Source organism: Emys orbicularis, chromosome 16 (genome assembly GCF_028017835.1).
Source record: "Emys orbicularis isolate rEmyOrb1 chromosome 16, rEmyOrb1.hap1, whole genome shotgun sequence".
Taxonomy (NCBI): Eukaryota; Metazoa; Chordata; order Testudines; family Emydidae; genus Emys; species Emys orbicularis.
Window position 1 is genome coordinate 27,404,291 of NC_088698.1, and position 24,612 is coordinate 27,428,902.

The 24,612-nt window shown below is 38.6% G+C and overlaps 1 protein-coding gene and 1 pseudogene across 3 annotated transcripts; one reads left to right on the forward strand and one right to left on the reverse strand.

The window, feature by feature from the left end:
- On the reverse strand, nucleotides 1–22,696 carry RSRC2 (arginine and serine rich coiled-coil 2). Of its 3 annotated transcripts, none has more exons than XM_065417565.1 (10): nucleotides 22,562–22,696; nucleotides 15,169–15,325; nucleotides 13,673–13,716; nucleotides 10,633–10,823; nucleotides 9,774–9,917; nucleotides 4,899–5,021; nucleotides 4,308–4,387; nucleotides 3,187–3,416; nucleotides 1,604–1,693; nucleotides 1–636 (listed from the first exon to the last, which is right to left on the reverse strand). In XM_065417565.1, the coding sequence occupies exons 1-10, from the start codon at nucleotides 22,565–22,567 to the stop codon at nucleotides 457–459; spliced, it is 1,245 nt and encodes a 414-aa protein (XP_065273637.1). In that variant the 5' UTR covers nucleotides 22,568–22,696; the 3' UTR covers nucleotides 1–456. The 3 variants fall into 3 exon arrangements, with proteins under 3 accessions (XP_065273637.1, XP_065273636.1, XP_065273638.1); XM_065417564.1 differs by having other exon boundaries at nucleotides 3,187–3,419; XM_065417566.1 differs by lacking the exon at nucleotides 22,562–22,696 and adding an exon at nucleotides 12,715–12,792 and having other exon boundaries at nucleotides 3,187–3,419; nucleotides 10,633–10,845; nucleotides 15,169–15,215.
- Nucleotides 22,697–23,747: 1,051 nt separating this feature from the next.
- LOC135890578 (histone H4-like) lies at nucleotides 23,748–24,304 on the forward strand (annotated as a pseudogene).
- The last annotated feature ends 308 nt before the right edge of the window (nucleotides 24,305–24,612 follow it).

Genomic DNA, 24,612 nt, shown 5'->3' on the forward strand with positions numbered 1-24,612 from the left:
TTAGAGAAAAACATGTTTATTAACCAGGTTGTTGCACTGGATTAATGTGCCAATTGGCCAATCTGCTAGATAACATCTACACAATGTTTCTTTCATGTTTCAAGAGCTGAAAATAACTGTACAAGGTTAAAGTACAAAAGTACACAAGACGGTGGACACGAAATATCCATGTATGAGTTTACCCCAGCTGCTGCTTTGTTTGAAAAAGTAGAACTTTAACTAAAAATACTGTCCTTCTATAGTTCTGTCAAGTTTAATGGAAGTGGGTATAACCTGATTACAACACTAACACCAGTATCACTGATCTCATATTTACAGAAAAATTGTACTTTTTCAATAAATTAAAGTCAATGCAACACCCATGCAAGCTAGAATGCTAGCTTTTTGGTGAACAAGGACCCAACCTCAGAACGGGAATCATCCACAAAGTCCCAGACTTTAAAATCATGTTCTTTTTCAAATTGCATCCATTCCTCGCATTGAAGATGTAAACCCCAATCCCATTCCTCTTTGTGTGTGAGTCTGTGATCGTGCCATCTCATATTGTGCATCCAGATTTCTGAATACTTCTTCCTGTTGCTTCAGAGTTTTATAACTTTCTTCATCAACTGAACTACAACCAGCTTCATCCTCACTCTAGAAATTAGAAAGTGATTTATAGAAAAAGATTAAATCATTATTATTGAACAGTCAAAGCATTAATGTATTATAGCTGTTTTTTAAGCTTCATACAAGACCTTTTACTTGGCTGTTTGTAGCAGCTGGCAATAATGATTATCAATAATATGAACTGTGCGCCAGAGGGGGCATTCAAGTGTAATGACACTTAGCAAAATTGATTAATTTTAAGTAAGTTCCCCTCACCTATGAAAAACATTAATATTGAATTACATTAAACATCTGCTCAGGTTTAAAAAAGCTAGACTGAAATCAACATTTGGATATTTAACAGTAAGGTAGAACAATTTAAAGTTGGAGGTGAAATCCAATAACAACTGGAATTGTTTTTTCTAATTTACTAGTCTGATCATCACTTCACTCCCAAATAATAAAAGATGTTTCTTCCTTATTTCTAAATGGATTTTTTTTTATTAGTACAAAGTAGGGCTGTCGATTAATCGCAGTTAACCCTCAAATGTAGAAAACATCCAAAAATATTTAAATAATGGTATTCTATTATTGTTTAATACTGATGAATTTTTTTAATCGCTTGACAGCCCTAGTACAAAAGAATTGAATTAAATTTATATACATATCTGCAATTACTAAATAATATGTTTAATAACCCTGTGTAGCTAACTACTAGACTGTGAATATCGAGTTGAGAAAGTACAATGGTTTCTGTTCCAAGCCTTCAGACAATTTAGTCAGAATCTCCTCAAAGGAAGTTCAAGAACTTCTGCTTGAACCGGGAAATATTTCTGATTTAAATTCACAAACAGCATCTTAATATGAATTCAAGTTTTTAATTTTGGAACACCCCAAAATGTGGTTTCAGCTATTTGTAAGCAATTTAAATGGATATTAGTCAGTCATACAACACACTCTTTTAAGGAAGATTAAGATTATAGACCCAAATACAAAGAAATTCAGAACTCCATACCTTAATGCCCATTAGTTTTCTGAATTTGACATTTTGGTCCTTGTTTCCAAAATTCAATTTCTCCCATATTTCTGCAGACTGTGATTTATCCTACAAGAGTAGGAAACAATTATGCAAATTTAAAAGTTTTTCAGAACATTTCCAATAAAATTACAACTCCAGTAGTAAGACAGATAGACAGAAAGATCCCTTAAAAAGATTGACACTAAGGGGTCTAGACAATGGCCTACTTTAGTAGTAGTATTCTCTATCGCCATATAGAAGTTCCCAGTTCAAATTTCCAGTCCAGGTCTGGTGTTGTAGGTCAACAAAGGGTGGGAGTGCTGTTGAAACACTAGACCCTCATTATAAACTGCTCAGAAGTAATACTTCTTACAACTAAGCAGGAGTTCTGATGAGCTCCAGAAGGGAGGCTGGTTCATGATTATCCTTCCCAGATAATGCTTACTGCTTTGAACATATTGATGGTGACAGACTGAGTCCCCCTGAACTTCTTCATTGCAGTAGAGCTGATGGGACGTGCTAACGTGTAGTTTATCTTTACTATTATACTTTATGGGACACTGGAGTTTTTTTGGCTGGCAGTGTCTCCTATTTTGTCCAACAGCATAGTTTGAAGCTTTTGCTGTTTTTCAATCTTTCACTCTATAATACAAAAGACATTAAGTAGAAAGTGAAATTTGAAAAATCCAAATCTAAAACTTGTCTATTAAGGTCATTTGGTGGCAATGAATCTGATATACCACAAACTCCTTATAATCAGTATATGGTGTTTACAGCCACTAAACACTAATACCAAATCTTTGGCACTGGGAGGTGGAAAGATGAAACTCTACTCAAATCCTGACTTGCTTTCTATAAATTCAACTATCCTCAAAACCTTTCTTTTTTTTTTGTTTTTAATTCAAAGATCTATATTTCTGTTAATACTATTATAAATCTGACAGCCTAAAACTTATAAGGGTTTAAAGACTACAAATTTGCAATTTTATAGGCACAAAATTGTTATCATGTTGATGTGCTGCTTTATACCCGAGACATTGTTTGCTAGGCTGCAGAATTCATTTACTGTAAGCCTGCAGTGTGCCAGAAAGACAGCTTACCCAAAGTAAATGATCCAACTTTCACAGTGATGGTATGACAGAAATAATGTTATGGGGAGGTCAAAGCAGGATAACAGGCTGCATAAGCATTATATTTTAATTCTGTCAGAATGTTACTTCATGGAAACCAAGAGCTTTTACTTTGTTTCTTTAGGCTTAAAACAGACTGTATATCCCACAGCAGAGGTCATCTTGCAATTGATATTTAGTTGCAACCTTTAAGCAACCCAAGAAATTTAATTTTAAAATTTAATTATGCCTTATGGCTATCTGGGTTCTTAAATGGTCCCCATCACTGTAACATCTGACATTCAAGGACTAGGTCATTTCTTATTTCCTACACTCCAAATTTAATGTTTTGCTGTTGCTAACAGAGATCATCAGTGTCAACAAGCAATTTCATTCTTCTTAGTTTAATCTTGTCACACAGAAAGCAACATTAAGATGTTTTCACACTAAAAGTAGAAAGGAGATAATTACCCCTTCTTTTTTCCCTTGCCAGAGCATTTTCCGCTTTTTTTCCTGCTCAGCAAACTTCATTGGGTTCACTGCTGCTGGGTTATAATAGCTAGGTACTGCTATTCCAGTCTCTGCCAGTGCTTTTGCTTGTAGTGCTGCCATTTGAGCTGCCATAGCTATTTGAGGAGTTACTTGTGTTCCTGATGCCAGAAGAGCAGCAACATTGATGACAGAACCCCCAGTGGCAGCAGCTGCTGAAGAGAAAAAAGTGTTTTTGAGGGGGAGGTTGGGGAATGAAAGTGAATGTTAAAGTTTTGAATAAACTTTCAACACAAGGAATAACCTGTTAGAGCAACACTCCAATATAATTTTAGCAATTGTTTTCTACCTTGCATTATTAGAAAATAGACGGAAAATGTAAGGATGAGACATGGGATGCACTTTAGAAAATAGCAAGGTTTATGTTAAAAATGGGAAATCTGCAATGGATTTTAGTGAAATGGAGTTAAATTTAACATTACATTAAAACTCACCTTGTATTCTTTTAGACAATTAAAAAAAAACTAGGTACACCAAGTTCACAAATTTGTTTCTGAACCAATAGCCAAAAAGGAGAACTGCACATCCTTCATCACTTTTAAGCAATGAACAATTAAAAGCCAGAAGATAGTGATGCATACTTTTTGGAATAAGTATAATATGTAATATAGTACTTGACTGGAATACCATATGGGAAACTAGAACTCTATTCTTAAATACAATTCTCTCATTTCCTTGGCCAACAGGGGCTCAAGAATGTTCTGGGGTGCTTGTTCAGGCACGGGGTGTGGGAAGTGTCCCCCCTCCAAATAATTAACATGCAGAGTTCTTGTTATCAAGTCATCCTCAGGATGGTGATTGTGGTGCTGGGAACCGATAGGAACAATAAAAACCCCAACAGGAAGTTTTCAAACATTTTCTCATGCAATAGAACACCATATGTTCCAAGTTACCATAATTAGCTACTGAACAAGGAATAAATGGTTACAGGTATTTCAGTTGGATCTGTAGAACTGTTTAAGTCCAAGATCTAACAAAGCGACATCCTATTTTTCCTCCCATTACTGTTCCGTACGTATACTTTAGTTAAATTTTTTTTTTACCAGCAACGATTTCCTGTTGTTTCTGTTTTTCAACCATTTCTTTTTCTCTCTGTTCTTGCAATTTCTTTGCTCTTTCCAACCTACAAGTGATTTACATAATAAAAAAGTAATTTAAACACATTAATATGCAAAAGATTAGCAATACTGGTCAGCTTCCATACAAATGTCTATTATTTATTTAAGCAAAGTTGGAATGAACATGAATGTTACCATTATTTACACAGAAATCTTGACGCTCAAAGGGGAAACTAAATTGTAAACATTTAAAGATTTTTTTTTTTTTTTAAAAAGCTTACAGATAGTAGTAAATAGATGCTTAGCAGTAAGGAAAACTAAGTAAAATTTAACACCACACACATGTACCAGTAGTGAATTGGTGGTCTTAATCCAGTCTTAAGTGGGTTTGCTGTTCAAATTCCAAAAGCCACCACAACTGGCATTAACTGGCTGATTCCTCCAGATCAGACACATACGTTTGGCAAAGTACTGTAAAGAATCTTGTACTGTCACTATTTGCACTGTCCTTATTAGGTAGGGAAAGTACTTCAGTCTGTAGTATTTGTTAGGTTTTTTTAAAATGAAATTGAGTACCTTCTGGCTAATGCTTCCTGTGCATCCATTGCTGTGTTTCGCCCCCTAAAAGGTGGTGGACTTGGACTTCGGCTGTGACTCCTGCTGAACTTTCGGGGTTTTTCAATTCTCTTCTTTCTTTCTCTGTAAGTGACCATATTAATAAAAAGATCCATTAGTCACTGAAATAAATCCATGTGTATTTTAATATTCCACAAATAATTTAACATTAAAATCCTTCAACTGCTTTCCAAGGATACAGTGGAGGGTTAAAATGTGGGAAGCACAATTACAAATATAAAACAATACATCGGGAGGGAGTGAATAAACGAAAATACCAGAGGCCATAATTCTGTAATAGGGAATGCTAGAACACCCAATTCTAAGAATTAAAGTTCCTCCTTATTCATCTTTGACTAAATCTACAATCTAGAGGTCTTACACGCTATGAAATTCAAAATTTTAAATACGACATAACAGACGGCCATGGGAGCCTTCCTTTTTGAACCAATACCTTATGATTACCAGAAACAAACAAAGTAATGGTGTAAAATTCAATAAAATGATTGGGGAAGAGTTCTATACCCCGAATGGCTGAGCCATTACAAACACTGAATCTATCTCCCCTTGTAAGTATTTTCACACTTGCTTCTTATCAAACTGTCTGTACTGAGCTATCTTGATTATTACTTCAAAAGTTTTTTTTCTCTTACTTAACTGGCCTCTCAGAGTTGGTAAGACAACTCCCACCTGTTCATGCTCTCTGTATGCGTGTATATATATCTCCTCAATATATGTTTCACTCTATATGCATCCGAAGAAGTGGGTTGTAGCCCACGAAAGCTTATGCTCTAATAAATTTGTTAGTCTCTAAGGTGCCACAAGTACTCCTGTTCTTTTTACTAACAGGTGGATGTCTGTCCTAAAAATATTATTTTTGATGGGGAAAAGTTTGAAGGAGTAATTTACAGTAATCATCTAATAATTTTATGAATAGTTCATCATGTCAAATACTTGATATTACTACATCTTAAAGTGAAGTAGGAAAAAGACCTTGATAAAAGGTCAAAAAGCAAGTTTAGCTCTGAAAAATGCATGGCCCTCTATAGGAGTAATGGTTTTACATACATAGGAAAAACACTGGTCTAGGTACAAGAATAATAAATCTGCAAGATTTCAAAATTGCTAAACAGAGACCCAAGATTGGGTAGTCACCTATCACCCGTTGCTTTGCAGATGCTGTGTTCTGACTGGATGATTTTAAACCCTAATAGGCTTTCCTTCTGAATCTCTAGACATAAATGAGGAAAATAACTGCATAGATTTTTTTGGCAAGTAGTCCTGCTAAAACTAAGAGCTGTAAAATTAAGATTAAGTTAGAAGAGCACCTTGAACCCAGGAGTTCAGAAGCTCATACTAATACCACTGAAAGGGAACACTGCTCATTTGGAATTTTATCCAGTGCAGAGAACTCTGAAGCATGGATTTTCTGAAGGCTAGTAAACTGATAAGAAGCTAATTTCAATTATAGAATATTTGGGCACCAAAGAAAAATATTAGAAACTGGACACCAGTTTGTCTGGTAAGCCCCTTCCTCCCCAGCAATATAATTTCTGATATAAAGCATGATCACTTTTGGTTAACTGTAAAAAATATATTGCTGCTAACCAATAGCTGCTCAGACACAATGATGTGAAGCACAACTACCACCAATCCTCTCATCCAACATCACTGATCACTCGATTACAAGATATCAAAGATTTTTCCATTGCAAGGTTTCTGACAAGAGGAACATTACAACCACCATATCCTAAATTTCTGAAAGTGCTTGACAAACAGCAAGACACAAACACCCCACGTGGCTCTTACATAATGCCACAGATAGAGGGAAAGTATTTTAAGATGTACAGTGACCGAAGCTTTTACAATTTGACATTTAATGAAGCATAAATACAAGCTGTGATAAGGAATATGGCTGGTTGGGGACAGAGCAGCTATTTTAAATATTCTGCTCCTTTTTTGCAAAGCTGCACTGACTGCAAACAATTTGCAGTGAACTAACTACCAGAGTAAAGTTACAAAACAGATCAGTTTTCACTAAAAACCTGATGGAGAACAAAAGAGGTCAGTTTACTCCCTCATTAGAAGAGATCACAGTCAAAATATTGACTCAGGCACTGTGAAACTCGGGACAGAGTTGCATCATTCACCAGAACTGAGTTAATCCACAACATGTGTTTCAGAGACACCTGCATACCTGTCATAGCACAAGTTATCAGGGATTGATCAATGATGTGCCCAACCAAGGCATCAAGAAAATTAAAGAATTTTAACTTCTGTATCTGAGCATTTTAGTTTAGTTTAGATTTGAAAAATGGTTACTTCATGCATCCCATTCAGCTCTGAATCTGAGCGAGACAATGGTAGAACTGCTAGAAAGTTATAAATACCAAAGACAAAGAGACTTCAGACTGATCTAAGTGCCAATAAAGAAAGCTCACTTGGAAAACAGACTGGGGAGTTTCTTGGAAACGGTCACCAGTAACTCAGGCTTTGACAACTATAAATGCTACGCTGTATCACAGCAAATGCAGTATTTCATGAATAGGAGGCTTCATTTTGTGGTGGAAGTATAACCATGTCTTGCTAATTAATTTTTTGTTGGAGCTCAGTCCAGTGGTTTTACCTCAAAAGACTTTAACTGAGCTCAGATGTGATACGAAGGCCCAGCTGCTGCTAGAAAAAGCACAAGAGTTGTATGACCCACATACACTTTATTTCAATTATTAATGACTCATTTTTCCAGGATTTTGATTAGGTCTGAATACAGCAATCACCAAAAAAGTGGATTACTGTCATGATTGATTACAACCCAATATACTACATATTTTTGGTTGGCAAGGTCATGACTAAACTGAAAGTCCTTTATTTTTCCCGCACACTTGCTGCTCAGTTTCAGTTATTTTTTAATTCAGTTCTTGAAGAGGAAGCAAGAACACAGCTTTTAAATGATACTGAATTGTTTTTATGTTAAATACATGCAGTCTATAGTTTTAGAACTCTAAAGGGAACTGACACATTCCATTCTCCATATTCCCCCCCCCCAAAAAAAGTTTAAAATCCTACATTAAATATCGGTAGGAGCATGTTCATTATGTCACATACGTCCCCTCAGCTGTCTTCTGAGAAGTGCATGTTGAAATAATATATCTTTGTGAGAAAAACCATACTATTGAATTCTGTGGCTGATCAGATGAAGTTTGCTGAATATTTCACAAGTGTCATTGTAATATTACACCAGAACCCTGATTTTCATAGTGGAACATACTGGGACACTAAACTGATCTAATGCTAAATAGTCACAACAGATTTCCAAACTAAAGCCATTACTTGAAATATTTGGATTACGTTATAAGGATGGGAATTTGAATATTTCAGAGGATCTCAGAGGGCTCTGAGAGTGTATCACTTTCACATATAGGATTCACATGTTTTTTACCCAAGTTTGTTGAACATAATAAGCACCTACCGCCTGTTTTGGATCAGTGCTTAGAGCAAATCATTCACTTGTTCAGAACAAAAACTGCAGCATATTAAAGATGCAAAAGATGGCAAATGCAACTAGACTCTGATATTCTGAACATTCATGCCTTATTCTGCTGGTAGCTGGCTCCAATGAGGCAAGAGTTTCACTGGGAAGCAGACAGTTGTAAAGATGGCATTACCAAATTTTCCACGTACTTAATTTTGAATGGCAATAAAACAAGTCTCATCAGTGAGTTTATCTGGAAGTTCCATAGGCAATTTAGCATATTAAAAACACTACTAAAAATACAAGTGCACTATCTCAATACAAGCTAAAAAAAACCCCAAGAACCGCAAAAGGCTCCAGATCTGTCAAACAAAGCTGTGGAGTCAAGTGCACCAGATATACTGAGGGTCAATATTTTTGATAGCTAGTATTTTCAAAGTGGGTAGCTCCCCTTTCCCGAAGTGTGTTTTACAGAGAAGCACCATCTGGAAACAACAAGATGCAGATACAGTAAAGTTATTTTTAACAAGCACTTTGGCAATCTCACCACTCTAGTAACATCAAACAACAGATTTTGTTGCCTCTTTCATTCTGCACTGTTCTTTTTCTTTTTGAGAACTTTATACTCCAAGTTGACTAAACTGAAAGTGTGGCATGAACAGGTTAGACTGAAATATAAAGTGAGCTTGACAAGAAATAATTCAGTCAAAAGTAGTTCAAATGGAATTACACATCTGTCTTTCAGTAAGAAATTATACTTTGTATTCTATACCACCATCCACCAGAGGATCTCAAAAGTGGTTACAAGTTATTCTCAATAGCTCTGTACTTAAGTAATTTCATTTTATAGCCATGGGAGCTGAAGTCTAAAAACATCAAGCAATTTCTCCAAGGACACATAGCAAAGTTGGGCAGAGATGGGAATAGAAGCCATAACTTTGGACTCTTAGTTCTGCACTTTTAACAAAGCCATCTGTCCTCTCATTCTGTGGGTTGATATCATTTTTCAAAATCCTATAATCTATACTGTCTCCGATCATAGGGTCCCCCCAACATTCTTTAATTTGTGGGGTCCCAAGTCTTTTTTTAAGTTATACCATGGAGTCATTCTACTAAAAAAGGTGAGAACCCAACTCTTAGATGGTAAGCTCTTTGGAGCAAATGCATCATCTTATGAATTTGTACAGTGACTAGCACAATGGAGCCTCTAGATATTAAGGCAATAGAAAGCTATTTCCATTAAATTATGCCATTTCAGTTAATCTGAATAGATTTTAAAACATGCTACATTTGAGTGGTGACAAAGTCTCTGTGATCCAATAACAGCATTTACACAAATGACAAATTAAGAACATAATACTTACCGGCTTCTGCTCCTAGTCCTACTTCTGCTTCTACTTCTATGTCTGTGTCTAGATTTTGATCTAGAACGAGATCTTATACGGCGTTTTCTCTCTCTGCTTCGGGACCGTGACTTTTTTCTATCACGGCTTCTACTACGATGACGTCTGAAAACATACATTCCAGTAATAAAGTTAATATCTTGAACAATTTAAGTGAGGGGTATGAAAGAGAAAAAAACCCAAAAAGACTACCACTATAAGAAAGCCATTAGTTCATTAAGCAATGTTACTCATTAATACTGATACACAATATGTTAGTGCGGTAACCAAACAACATGAAAAGAGCATTCCAATGCAGGAGTCCTAATTTGAAGAGCTAACTTGAGTTTCTTATCTAAGACAGCAGAACTCTAATACCTTAAAGGAAACTCTTCACTTAGGAGGTAGGAACTTTAAAGGCAATACACGGAAAAAGGAAAAGCAACACTCTGACGCTAGTAGGAGAAAATGTACTGTCATTGGTGCTAAGGGATTAAATATTTATGCAATATACATTCATTGCATAAATTAATATGCATACGTTGGATTAATTTTAGACACTATCTATATCAAGCCTTAAAGAGGCTCAATAACTTTATTATCAACTCAGGAAAAAAAATCTGGACTAGCATTAAATGCATTGCATAATAAAACGGGAATCTTTGCTACTTTAGAGTTAACATTCTGCAAGAAATCGTTTTTTGTTTTTTTTTAAACCCAGAGTTAGACACAATTCAGTTCTATACAGGAACTCTAATAAAACTCCAAAGCACCCAACTTTTGTCAAGCACTTGAAGGAGAAAAAATATGATTATTCAATGATCATTTATAGAGAACTTACCTTTCACGAGACCTGGATCTTGAATGACTTTTGCCTCTTGATGATTTCCTTTCTTTGCGTTTGTGTCTGTCCTCACCATTTTCAGATGAAGTTAGGCTCTCTCTTCCCTTGTCAGAAGACTGTTCTTTGTCATTGTGGTCGTCAGATTTGTGTTTCTTGGAGGACTTTTCTTTGGACTCGTGTCTTCTTGCCTGTTTTAAGAAGAAGTTGGTTCTTTCAGGAAGATAGTGCAACAAAAAGAGTTAGTATGGTATCAGAAGATAAAAATGATATGTTGTGATGCAACATTAGTAACCTTAGGAGTGTGGCTCAGTCAAGAGTGATGGCTATTTTACTTAATACCATCATCTACCCAATGTTGCAAATACAGACTATCATTTCCCCCACCACCTATCTTACGTATATCTAAAGCACCCATCAGAGTACAGCAGAACCCCACTTATCCAATCTAACTGGGACCGGGGCCAAACCAGATAATCCAAAGAATGGGAAAGTGCAAGGCAGCACCATCTTGCGGTCACAAGAGAGACTGCCCACTTCCGGACCTGTGCACACTGGTTGTTTGGTTAATATGGAAAGCCAGATAATGGAGGGTCGGATAAAAGGGGTTCTACTATATTATTACACTGTCTCCTGACATGACAGTTCAAAGCACTACAATGAAAACGGTGTTCATCCTGTTACTAGTTACTCCATCTATAATGGAGCAACGCTAAAAACCTAACACATTTCTGTCTCTACCAGTGTCTGAGCATGTATATACACACACACACACACACACACATATTTGTAAATAAAATACATTTAATATTTGTCTAGAGACATACCATGTACACAAGCACATTTGTAAACCCAGACATAGCTTCAGACATACATATGACAACTTATTTGAAGTTTAACAATTCTTCTACCCATGATTAAATAAGTACTGATGACTTAAATTAAGGTATTTAAAAAATTAAAATTAATTTTGAGGCCTCTCACTATAGTTTAAAATGGAGATATCCTGCAATGCTGCACTGCAATTTTTTTCTGCATTGCCTCTTTTTAAAGCAGGCTCCTCTTCCTTCTATAGCTGCAGTGCCAAAAGTACTTTGGCAAGGTTAGTTCTGATTTTTATCAGTGTTTTCATTGGAGACTAAACCATGAAACAATTTTTCTTCTTAATATATCCAGCTTATTTACCAACTGTTTCTAATACAAAATACTGTAGACCATTTAAGTTATTTTAAAAAAAGGATTCTAAAAATCAAACTATAAACCTCATATAGCAGTATCAGCACAAATCCTATGTTTTTGAAATACAGTCATTTACAGGTTCAGCTAAGTCTGCTCTAAAGTAATATTGAACATTTAAATATCCTTTCCCCCAACTACCTATTTATCACTTAAAATAGTCAAGCCTGGAACAGACTTGTCATAATTAGATAATACCAACAATAAGCTTTTAAGATGCTTTCACCCAAATACTTTAAACTGAACTTTTGCTGGTAAATTTCAAATTTTAGACATGTACTAGATCCTTCATTTCAAACATTTCTAACAAACTGGAAATATCTTTGCTATTTTTAGTCTATTATAGTTTTAACTCATAAAATAATAACTATAATATATGGAAATATAGTTGAGTTAAACAGAAGCCTATTTTTAGATGTCAGCTACTTAATACTATTCACATCCATGAATACAATGCAAGACATTTTGACCTATATATTCAAAAACAGCTACTGATGATTTTAGTCTTTGGCCATTAAACAACTTTAAGAACCTCAATTCCCAGCAAAAACAATCTGAAAGCTAAGATGTACCATGAGACACTATCCAGGTAACCTATTCATGAAAAACCTGCTAATCGTTTAAATCAACTTGCAAGATGTAAAAGCTTCACTGAGACCTAATAGTATAGTAAAACGCTGGAATTTTTTATAAGTGAAGAAAAACTTTCTGAACATTAAGTGTAATGAGAATTTTTTTTTAATTTCAGTCTTCTAGACATACACTCAGTAATAAAACACCATTACATCCCATAACTGATTTAAGATATTTTTAAGGGAAATATGAGTTTGAATGACTAATAGTTACCTTATCATGAAGTAGGCTTATAATTTTGCTATCTGAGTCTGGAGCGTCTTCAGTTCAGTCTCTTCGCGCATTAGCACGCTGAGTATGATTTATTATAGAAATGTTATCATGTGATCTAAACAATATAGTCAATTTCACAAAAACTCCTAAATTAATTTTTACAGAGCTTCCATTGGGATGGGGGAAGGGAAAGTTCCTGTCCCACATTAAAATTTTAGGAGTTCCCCATCTACCCAGCCTATTACTGCCCCACGTGACAGCCTCCCTCCTGGCTACTTCTGCTGCTCCTTGTTTGCTCCTTTCACCTCTTCTCTGGTGGGTAAGCCAGTTATCTCCAATGTACCATTGCTACTGCCTCTTCTCATTCCCCTTGCCTTCGATTTTTAAAGAAGCCTTCTGTGAGCTCTTTGCTGTCACAGCCATACTTCCAGTTGACTCTTGCTGACATTGCTACATATATAATGCTGCAGCATTCCTTAAAATTCGAAGTTGCAATCATCAGAGTTTAGTCAGTGGGGATTTTTTTTTTTTTTTTTTTTTTTTTTAAAGAAATATCCTGAGGTAGATGGGTATTCAACATTGAGACCCCTGAGTAGGGGTCAGGCATCAGAAGACGTAAGGCTTCTGGTTAATGGAAGCTCTGTGAGATAGTCACCAAGAACACCAATTCTATTTCTCCATATGAAATTTTAATTTGGCTGTTTCCACAAAAAATTTAAGTTACCAGTTTCTGAATGCAATTTTGCTATAAACTATTACCTTCTTGTCAAAATGATGGCTTCAATCATGCTTCACAATGATGGGTACTCCATACCCATTTAAGTTTTTGAGTTTCCAATAGTTTTTTTGTACTTACCATAAAGTCATTTATATATAGTTTTACACACACGCACATGACTACAAGATACTTTTAAAGATGTATTGTACAATTACCTAAGCACTACAAAGTGTTAATTACCTCTTTGCTTCTGCTCCGGCTTCTGTGTTTTCTTCCTTCGTTATCTGAAGAAGAAAATATTTATTTATCAAGTAAATATGAACTCTCTTGTCAAGTTTTATTAGTTTATACTCATGTAAGTTATTTAGCTTTTCCACCCCCCAGAGTCAAAAATAAAGGTTTAACAAAAATTAAAAACTATACGTAAAGACTCCTTATCTATGTCAGAAACCACATTATTAGAACAGAGAATTTTTTAAATTACCATATATACTCGTTCATTAGCCCGTTCGTTTATAAGCCGACCCCCCAAGATGGTTAGGTAAAAATAGCAAAAACTGTATGACCCTTGGCAAACTTTGGCTCCCGGCCGTCAGGGTAAACCGCTGGCGGGTTGGCACGTTTTGTTTACTTGGAGCGTCTGCAGAAATGGAGCCCCTCAGCTCCCTGTGGCTGTGGTTCGCCATTCCCAGCCAATGGGAGCCACGGGAACTTCCCGCAGCTCCCATTGGCTGGGAATGGTGAACCGTGGGCCACAGGGAGCTGAGGGGCTCCATGCCTGCAGACGCTCCAGGTAAACAAAACGACAACGTATTAGATATTCAATTCAATGATTCCATAGAGTTTAAAATCACCAAATTTTGGTGTAGACCCGTTTATAAGCCAACCCCCGCTCTTTGATGCGTCACTTTTTTTACCAAAAATATTCGGCTTATGAACGAGTATATACGGTAATTTCTTTTCACCATTTATGCTATTTACTTTTGCCTGACTAGTTTGTTTCATACTCACCTCCTGATCAGCTAGAACATAATTGTTGTATTTAGGATATAAACCGTGGAGTAAAGTGTCTTAAACCAAACACATCTAACAGAAGAGATTTACACATCAAGTTTTCTAATTTCTAATACTTATGTGTTGCCAAGAAAAATATCCATTAGGCTTTGGAAACATTCAATTTTTATTTTCAGCACATGAATCATTTAAAAAAGTTAGTAAGTCTCAGTATAAAGTATTTCAAAAACAGTTTCAGGCTCAAAATTAGTAGAGCTCCAGACTTTCAGCTTCTCAGTCTTAAGCCACCGGCACCAGACTTCTGAGAGCAACTTTTTCCAAAGCTGTATTTTAAAAATAGAGATTCAAGTTCTGCAAGTGTGCATGTTTCTATTTTAGAGTATTTTTAAACATTGTATTCTACTATACGAAATTAAGTTCAGGCAGATATGACTAATAATATGTCAGTTTTCTTCAAAAGGACATGCACAGTAACACAGCCAGGATGAAATTTACATATTTTGGCTGCTAGTGAATCCACAGGAATCAAGAATTTTGTTCTCTATCAGAGATAATTTATAACTTGCTTCATTAACTTATTTGCACATTACCCAGGCGCAAAATATGTTATCTCCAGAACTTCCTGAGCCAGGATCAAGTTTATACACTATGACAGGATTTTACAATCTGTCATAATAAATACCTATACAGGTAAAGCAACATCACTTTGAGATTGACCATACCTGATTTCCGTTTTCTTTCCCTTGATCGTGAACGCGATCTTGAGTAATGATGTTTTGAGGTTCTAGGAGAATTAGATGCATCTGACTGTTCCTTTTTCTTCTCTCTCTCTGGGGATGATTTTTCTGGGGCTATTCCATCTCGTTCTGTATCACTACCCTACATGGACAGATTAAAATATTTTAAACTTAAGATCAAAGATTTTTTTCTTTTTAAATTCAAAGAGAAGATAATGAGATACATAAGCTGCTCTTTTCACCTTGGGTCTTATTTAAAGTGTTCAACTAAATCAGACATCTTTTAAAAATAGAACATTCCAGGATGACTTGATTTTCTATCAAGTGAATGTTATGGATACATAATCATTTTGTCTTAATGTTTGTGTACTAAAATGACAGTTGCTTCCTGCACCATTATCAAGACATGCTGCATCCAGTCTAGTGTGAACAGAATTACTACTAAGAGCATCACCCGAAACCAGCTTAACCATAAAAGAACACTCTTAAAGAAGAAGATTGGGCTTTCATAAATGAGTTTTGGTTTTTTTTAAACTTGTAGTGAAAAATTGTTTGGTATGCATTTAATTTTTGTACCATTTAAAGCTCTTCTTGTATTTTTCCAAATTATGTTGTTTAGCTGTGCATCCTAATGCTGCTTTTATAAATTCATATCACTAAAGTTACTTCTGGTGTATGATGCTGTACAAACAGGCCAGATTAAATCGTGTTATGAATCAGGGCACAACAGAGCTAAATCATGGTGCTCTAAGCATCAAAGTCTGCAGTGCAGAATTGGCCTGGAAGAGACATGAAATTAAAAAAATTATATAGTATTTACAGAGCTCCAAGCTACTAAGTGTTAAACAATGGTTAGCCATATAGCAGTGCTATTATTAAAATATCATTCTGTGTGAAATGCATGTTTGTAAGAATCGTAGGGATCCATACACATTGTGTCTCAATGATTTCTGTATCAAATCTGCTCAGTTTGCAAGAACATGCTTTCTCCACTCTTCCCCAGTTTTGTCGTCAGCTCCACGAACTCACCTTGGTATCTGACATTTAAGATGAATTCTTTCCATTTCATGCATCGCCAGCAAGATATTCTACAAAACCAGATTATGCTTTCATTTGCACCTATGCACGCTCACTGATTTCTGAGATTCTGAACAGGTGAAACGAAGGCATAATCAAACCCGTGGAGGCAACTAAGTGGCAGAGATTTCACTGAGGGCATAATTCGGCCTGAAGAATGCGTTACTGGTCACAAGAGGGACAGAATCCAGTTTGACTAAGCCCAGGTGAGTTTGTATGGCTGACAGAAAAGCCATGCTTTTACTGGCAAACTGAGCAAAACAGATGTAGAAATCAGTTAGACAGTAAATATGGAACACTACCTTGTGCTTTTTTTTTTTTTTTTTTTTTTAAAACAGCATCAATTTCAGGATAGAACCAGATTTTAACAGAGAGGATTAAAAAACCTAATGATTTGGGGGGGGGGGGGGGCGGAGGGAGGAAATCAAGAAAAGAGGTTTAAATCCATTTTTTGCCACTGTACATTGTAGTAAGATTTTCTTTTTTAAAATAAACCCATTTGAAATGAAATCTGAATTCAATACAAAATATGTTAAGGCCTAAACTCATTATTTTCTCTTACAACAGGGGTTCTCAAACAGGGGGTCGTGAGGTTATTACATGGGGGGTTGCGAGCTGTCAGCCTTCACCCCAAAACCCGCTTTTCCTCCAGCATTTATAACAGTGTTAAATATATAAAAATGTGTTTTTAATTTATAAGGGGGGGTCGCACTCAGAGGCTTGCTATATGAAAGGGGTCACCAGTAGAAAAGTTTGAGAACCACTGTCTTACAACATTTAAATACAAAAATAAATCTGCTGAATACATGAGCCTCTATCAAAGACTTTGAATTAAAGGCTACTTTTCTATATGAAGAAAGAATCGGGAAAAACATCTTACTTTTGAAGTCAAGCTTTTTAAATATGGCACAATAGGTCAGCCTAAATAATTTAGGCGACTGTCTCATTTTCAAGAGACTGAAACCAGACTAGGAACATAAGATCCAATCACTAGGCATATCTGAAATTTTTCCCAGGAGGACCTGCAATAGTCTGTTTAATTCACTAATTAGTTAATCCCTCTGTTTAATAAATCATTTAGTTGTAAATGTGAAACATGCTTTGATAAGAAGTTTATGTATCCAAAACATAAAAGGGTTTGTTGATTCCAATTTATTTTATATGCTGTTGTATGTATTTAATTAAATTCCAGTCACCATCCTACTGCAGCTTGACACAAATCATAATTAAAAGGTTAATTATTTAGTAAATAAGCAATGCATCATTCACCATTTTCTAACATACTAAAATGTACAATTAATAAGAATCTGAAAATATTAAGCTATGTAATTGCTTAAATAAATGTATACAGTTAGGTATAGGGTACCCTCCTAGGTTGCAGAAAGATGTACCAAATCTAATATAAAAGCTCTATTTTGTTGTAAATGAACATGTTTTAATGGTTATATCAACCAATGAGAATGCACCTTTCTTTAGAAAATAAAGGAAGTACAAATCAAAAAGTTTATTAAAATCTAGGTTTTCCACTTGGTGATTTAAATCATTATTTAAATCGCCTTAATTTAAATCAATGGACCCTGCTACTTTAGTTATTCTTCTGATTACTCAGATAAAAACAATGCTACAGTAAAAGCTCTTTTATCTAGCACTTCACCAACCGGCAAGCTCTATAAACCAGCATTTCTGATCTACACTGAAAGTCCAGTGGTGCGGAGCCGGCGGGGTGTGGGAGGGAATGCAGGGCGTGCTCCGGGACAGAGTTTGGGTCCAGGAAGGGGCTTGGGGCAGGGACGCAGGAGGGGGTTGGGGTGCCAGATGGGGGGGGAGGGCGCTCACCTCCAGCAGCTTCCCACAAGCAGCTCCCCATCCCTGCTGTTGCTGCCTCCATGGCTCCCAGACCATTGGGCTGGGCAGCGCCTGCAGACAGAGACAGTGTGCCTGCTTGCAGAGTCGCCTGGCCGCACCTCTGCCAGGAGCAGCAGGGACAGAGAGATGCCAGAGCTGAGTGCCCCACCCCATCCGGCATCCCAAGCCCCCTCCCAAAGCCTGTGCCCCACAGCCCCTCCCCTGAACTCCAAACCTCTCCCTCCGAGTTAACTGGCATTTTTAATTTACCGGCACCCCCCATTCCCTCAGCATGCCAGTTAAAAAAGCTTTTACTGGATATAGTGTACTAATGGTGGGCTTTTTTCATCTGTGACATTACACAATCCTTTCACATCTCCTCAATATTCACAATTCACATGCTTTAGCCCACCCACTCCACGTTGTCCAGGCAGCTAATCTTTTTTTTACTGCTTCCTTCCTTCCACAGCAGCATCTTTGCAAAATTCTACTCAAACACTCGCCTGGGGTGAGAAAGCAAGCAAGCAATTATTATTTTTCTATTATCAGGATAATAACACGTACCTCTCATATAGCATTTATTATAAACGTGTAGCACACAAAAATGTATTTTGGATACAAAGTGTCCTCCACTTATATATCTTGAAAAATCAAAAGAAGTTATGCACATAATTTTCAAGATATAGCATCCTCCACTTATGTATCCAAAATAAATGTTTGTGTATTAGTCTTTTCAAAATTTGATATTTAGAGATACTGGTTTTAGATTGCTAATATACTTAAATTAACAGTTAGTCCCCAGATTGAATATCTTGACTTTTGCTTGTCTAGTCCTATTTAACTCTAAAGTTCCCCGCCCACAGGAAACCATGGTAGACCTTTAGATAATGGAGCATAAACAACTCCACATTTGTCATTCCATCAGTTGTTGGCATTCCAAAACTCTCCGACTAGATCCTCATACTTTTTAGAGAGAGGGAGTGCTTCAGAGTACTGTTGGTACAGTGATCATGTGGGATATTTGCAGATGCCCACAACTAATGAGTTTCACAGGATGATTTATATTGCGGTAACAAAAAAATTTCTGACGTTTTATTTTCAGCAACTCGACCAGTGTCTGTTATTTCTTCAGTTGGAGTATATTTTTAAGAAGTATTTTAAAAAGCTGACATTAAATTTTAAACCCATTTTCTTTGGAGAATAGAGATGAGGGGCTGAAGTACCAAACAATAATTTTTTTTTAACAACTGTCTTTTTTGCTGTCCACATACCATGCCCAGCAGAAAGTACAGTAGAACCTCAGAGTTACCAACTGAACCGTCAACCACACACCTCATTTGGAACCAGAAGGACACAATCAGGCAGCAGCAGAGACCAAAATAAATAAATAAATAAATAAATAATACAGTTGTGTGTTAAACATAAACTACTAAAAAAAGGGAAAGCAGAATTTTTTTGTAAAGTTTCAAAGCTGTATCAAGTCAATGTCCAGTTGTAAACTTTTGAGAGAATAACCATAACATTTTGTTCAGAGTTATGAACATTTCAGAGTTATAAAGAACCTCCATTCCAGAGATGTTCGTAACTCTGAGGTTCTACTGTAAGCAACACTCAGGTTTCAGAGTAGCAGCCGTGTTAGTCTGTATCCACAAAAAGAACAGGAGTACTTGTGGCACCTTAGAGACTAACAAATTTATTAGAGCATAAGCTTTCGTGGGCTACAACCCATCCGAAGAAGTGGGTTGTAGCCCACGAAAGCTTATGCTCTAATAAATTTGTTAGTCTCTAAGGTGCCACAAGTACTCCTGTTCTTATTACAACACTGTTCTCCAGTTCAAAAAAGCCATATTATTCATGTCCAAAATTACTCGTCCACTACTCAGCAAAGTAAGGACACTTCTACACTGCACAGAAAGGCCTGAATTCTGCAAAAACTTAGGTACGGGCTTAACTTCACACACTGCGAGTAATCTTACTATTCACAATGGGTAAATTTAGCCACATGCCTAAGGGTACGTCTTCACTACCTGCCGTATCGGCGGGTAGCAATCGATTTATCCGGGATCGATATATCGATCCCTGAACGCGCTCCCCGTCGACTCCGGAACTCCACCGGAGCGAGCGGCAGTAGCAGAGTCGACGGGGGAGCCGCGGCCGTCGATCCCGCGCCGTGTGGACCCCCAGGTAAGTCGATCTAAGATACTTTGATTTCAGCTACGTTATTCACGTAGCTGAAGTTGCGTATTTTAGATCGATCCCCCCCCCCCCCCCCCCCAGTGTAGACTGGCCCTAAGTCTCTGCAGGATCAGGGCCTAACTGTGAAAGCAAGCTGACTATTGCTCAGTGGACTCAACGAGCTGCATCATAAACCTAATTCATGTATGTAACCCAAGGACCTTTTAATTCCAACAGGCAAAGGGTTACAGAAATGTCATGAGTCTGGTGTGTACATTAAGTCACTAAAGAATATAATGCGAGGTCTCAAATGAAAGCTGCTGGCATGTACATTAAGTCACTAAAGAATATAATGCGAGGTCTCAAATGAAAGCTGCTGGCACACCGCTCTGTGAAACGTAGACACAGACACTATGTAAGGAGCTATGTTTTTAAAGTCAGTATCAAGGTATTAATCACCAGCAAAGGTGAAAAACAGGTTTTCCTCCAGACAGGAGGTAAGAAAAGTGTCTCTCTCTGGATGTAGATTAAGCAGTATAAACTAACACAACAGATACCCATTTACATACAAAGTTAATGTTAATGAAGTGATGTGAAATCAACAGGGAAGTAGCACACAGTAAAAACAAGCCAAGGGTGATTTTTCTGTATATGAGCAAAGACAATGAGGCAATGATGACATTCCCTCACCCTGCACCTAGAAAGCAAACAGACAGTGCATTTAAATTCATGAAAACAGTATCTCAGCCAACCTTGGCTGAAAATGCTACAGAGAACTTTAGGTGAGATAAAGTTCTTTAGATAGGAGATTAAATTTAACTACCAAGTTAATCTCTAGAAAGCGTGTTATATTGTTTTATATATAAAGTATTTGCTTCCAATATTCTTACTCACCTTGAATCTTGGATAATAAATATATTCTTGTTTTCAATGTAAACATATCTAAGGGCTTAATGTTAAGCAAAGTCCTGATCCTGAGTTGAATCTTACAAGCTGGGGTGTTCTGTTCCCTTAGGAATAGCAGATCTGGTAATTCTGTGTGTAACCTGTGTCGGGGCTAGGCAAAGTAAGGGCTGGGATGGTCAAGACAAGTGGTTAACAGGCTGGTGCATGTTAGGAAGCTGACACGGAGTTAAGACTTCCTCAGGCTTGCTCCAGCAGGTAACAAGGTGACTCCGAGTTCTGGGTACCCTGAGAACCATCACAATACAGTTCTGGGGTGGATAGCAGATCTAGGATTCGCTCTACTCCCATAGTAATTTGACATTAATTTCCTTCCTATATGTGACAGACTAAATTATTCACATAATCTGACATGTGTCAAATATAAAATACCAATTTTATAAATGCAAAATGATTCTATCAAAAATAGAGAAGGATAAGTTTTTCTTTACAATTTCAGCCAAAATTTGCAAGACATTAGTGATTTTGCCCAACTAGAGAAATCTTGAAGAAGACTGGCTTTCAGAAAGTACCCATGTACACCCAACTTCAAGAAATCAAGTCCCTTTAAGGCATCTCACTTTTGGCATCGTTTGGTGCACCAAAAAATCACTATTTTTGAAAATCCTACCTATGTTAACTTGCCTACTACATTTTCCTTCTTCGTCAGAGTTATGTTTGACTGACATCTTAAAATTTTACAAACACGAATTTTTAATCGGGAATAAAGTACAAGATTAAAACCGCAAGCTTAGCCAATAATTTACCCAAAAAAGCAAATCCTCCCTCTCTTAGAGTCGCATATATAAAGGAGAAAAGGCGATAAAGAAGTCTGACTATAGTAAGGGAATCTCCCATTAAAACTACCAATCAAGACAGTTTTTGAGTGCGTTTAAATGCTGCGTGTTAGAAAATAGTTTCAGCTATTAGATCTATTCCCAAACATGGAGAAAGGTATAAAGGGGCGGGGAGGAACAGAGGGATCCGCCGGAACGCGAGCTATGGAGAGTCTGGACTCCAAGGCGCCCTTTCCCCCTTCGCAGGAGCACCCACCCCTCAGGGCCAGCAGGTAGCTAAGCCCAAAGCAGACGTTCCCAAGACTCTTTGCTTTTCTCGCAAACCGGGGGGGGGGGGGGGGGGAGACACAGGAACTTCTGGAAGAAGAGGTGAAGGTGGCAAGTCGCCTCCCCTCCCCCACACTGAAGCCTATTATGGCGCCGCCAAGGGGAGGAGGTGGACGCCATTTTGTCTACGCGCGTACCCGGTTCCCTCGACTCAGATCCCCCCGTTCCTCTCGCTTCCCCGCTCCTAAAAATACCCCATGATGAGGAGCACCTACCGCCATGCTCGAGCGCTTGGGGTTTCGCTCCCCTCACAGGCTCCTCAGAGGGACCCAGCCTCCCTCGACGGCTGCGGGCGGCTCTAGAGCTCACTGACTGAAGCCGACAGACCCCGCCCGCTTACTCCAGCGCCTCCTATCGGGTACCCGGATGTAACAATGGCCGCGGGAGGATGACCGCAGTGCATTCTGGGGATGAAGGAGGAACCTGTTACCTTAGCAACGGCAGTGAAGGGCCAACCCTAGTAGGCGGGAGGGGCGGGGGAGCGATAGCCACTCTATTTAGTTCCTCGGGCTCGCCTTTACGTTTGACCCTTACTGCATCCTGTAGCTGCCTGAGCTGGAACGGGGAAATTCCCGCCAATTTGAATCACAGACTGTAAAGCAGCTGCCGTAGCAGAGCTTTATGGCCTGTGCCCAGCTCGCTCCCTCCCTCCTATGACTGAGGGGAGAGAGACCTTTATACAGTGCCTCTGGGCTGAGGCGTTGCTACTGGATGCCAAGCTAAGGTAATGTTGGGGGGAGGTGTGGTACTGATAAAGCACCCCTGAGCGGGGAGGAGGTTGATAAGGCACTCGAGGTGTGTGTGTCATGCGGACAAGGTACTCTGAGGAGAGGTGGGGATCCTTGGGCTGAGCTGAAGCTTATGTAAAGTGCAGCGTTGTCAACCCCAAAGGTTCACAAATCATGAGTCAGACCCCCTCCAATTATGAGATTGGTCCCACCCTCATGAGGATTTCTTTTAGAGATTATTTTGAGGTTTTGGTTTGTCTTAATATTTGGACAACACTCCCGTGTTTGTGTGGTCGTGCATGTTGTCAGTGCTCCCCTCGCTTATTAAGGTTATTCTGGCCCCTGTTGTGGGAGCTCTCCGTCCACATCTGCCCTGCCCCTCCCCTCCCTAACAATTATTTCCACCCCCACTCATCAGTTCTGCACCCAGCCTCCTCCGGGGCTCTCCATCCGCCTCTCCCAGGCTCGGCAGGGCAGCTGGTCTTCCAGGGCTAAGGGGCAGCTCCAGGGGCTCTTCAGCTCCTCTCCCCCCTCAAATGCTGGATGTTGCATGGAGGGTGGGGTGAGCTGTTTCTTCTTCCCTTTTCTCAGAATGATGTAGGCTCAGCTCCCCCTGTATGGAAAGAGCTCTGCCTGGCTCCTGGAGTGCTGCTTGCATGTGATTTCAGTCACCATGGCTGGGCACGGTATGGGCCGTAAAGGATTAGAGAAAGGAGGTACTAAGCACCATCAAAAAGTGCTTCAGACTAACATCCAAGGTATTACCAAGCCAGCTATTTATCACTTGGCTCGATGTGGGGTGAAGTGTATTTCAGGTTTAATCTATGAAGAGACCCTCAGGCCTGGTCCACACTAACCCCCCACTTCGGACTAAGGTACGCAAATTCAGCTACGTTAATAACGTAGCTGAATTCGAAGTAACTTAGTCCGCACTTACCGCGGGTCCAGACGCGGCAGGCAGGCTCCCCCGTCGATGCCGCATACTCCTCTCGCCGAGCTGGAGTACCGGCGTCGACGGCGAGCACTTCCGGGATCGATCCCAGAAGATTGATTGCCTGCCGCCGAACCAGGAAGTAAGTGTAGACGTACGCTTAGAGTGCTGAAGGTGTTGGAGAATGTGATCTATGATGCTGACCCATAAGCTCTGAGCATGCCAAGCAAGAGACCATATTGACTATGGATGTGGTTTATGCTCTGAAGCGCCAGGGTTGTACTCTTTATGATCACTAAGGCCTTGGCTACACTTGCGAGTTACAGCACTGTAAAGGCTCCCCCAGCGCTGTAACTCACTCCCCGTCCACACTGGCAAGGCATTTGCAGCGCTGTATCTCCGTGGTTGCAGCGCTGCATGTACTCCACCTCTCCGAGAGGAATAGCAAGTATTGCGCTGCAGCGCGGCGGCGCCAGTGGCCGCCCAATGCGCTGTGACTGGCCTCCAGAATTATTCGGCAGTATCCCACAATGCCTGTTCTAGCCACTCTGGTCATCAGTTCAAACTCTACTGCCCTGGCCTCAGGTAACCAACCATGTGACCGACC

Coding starts and splice junctions, on each gene's coding strand:
- RSRC2 (XM_065417564.1), bottom strand. Junction 13,717..15,168: donor GGAAAGAAAACGGAAATCAG/GTATGGTCAATC, acceptor TTTCTTCTTCAG/ATAACGAAGGAAGAAAACAC. Junction 1,694..3,186: donor GGCAAGGGAAAAAAGAAGGG/GTAATTATCTCC, acceptor CTACTCTTGTAG/GATAAATCACAGTCTGCAGA.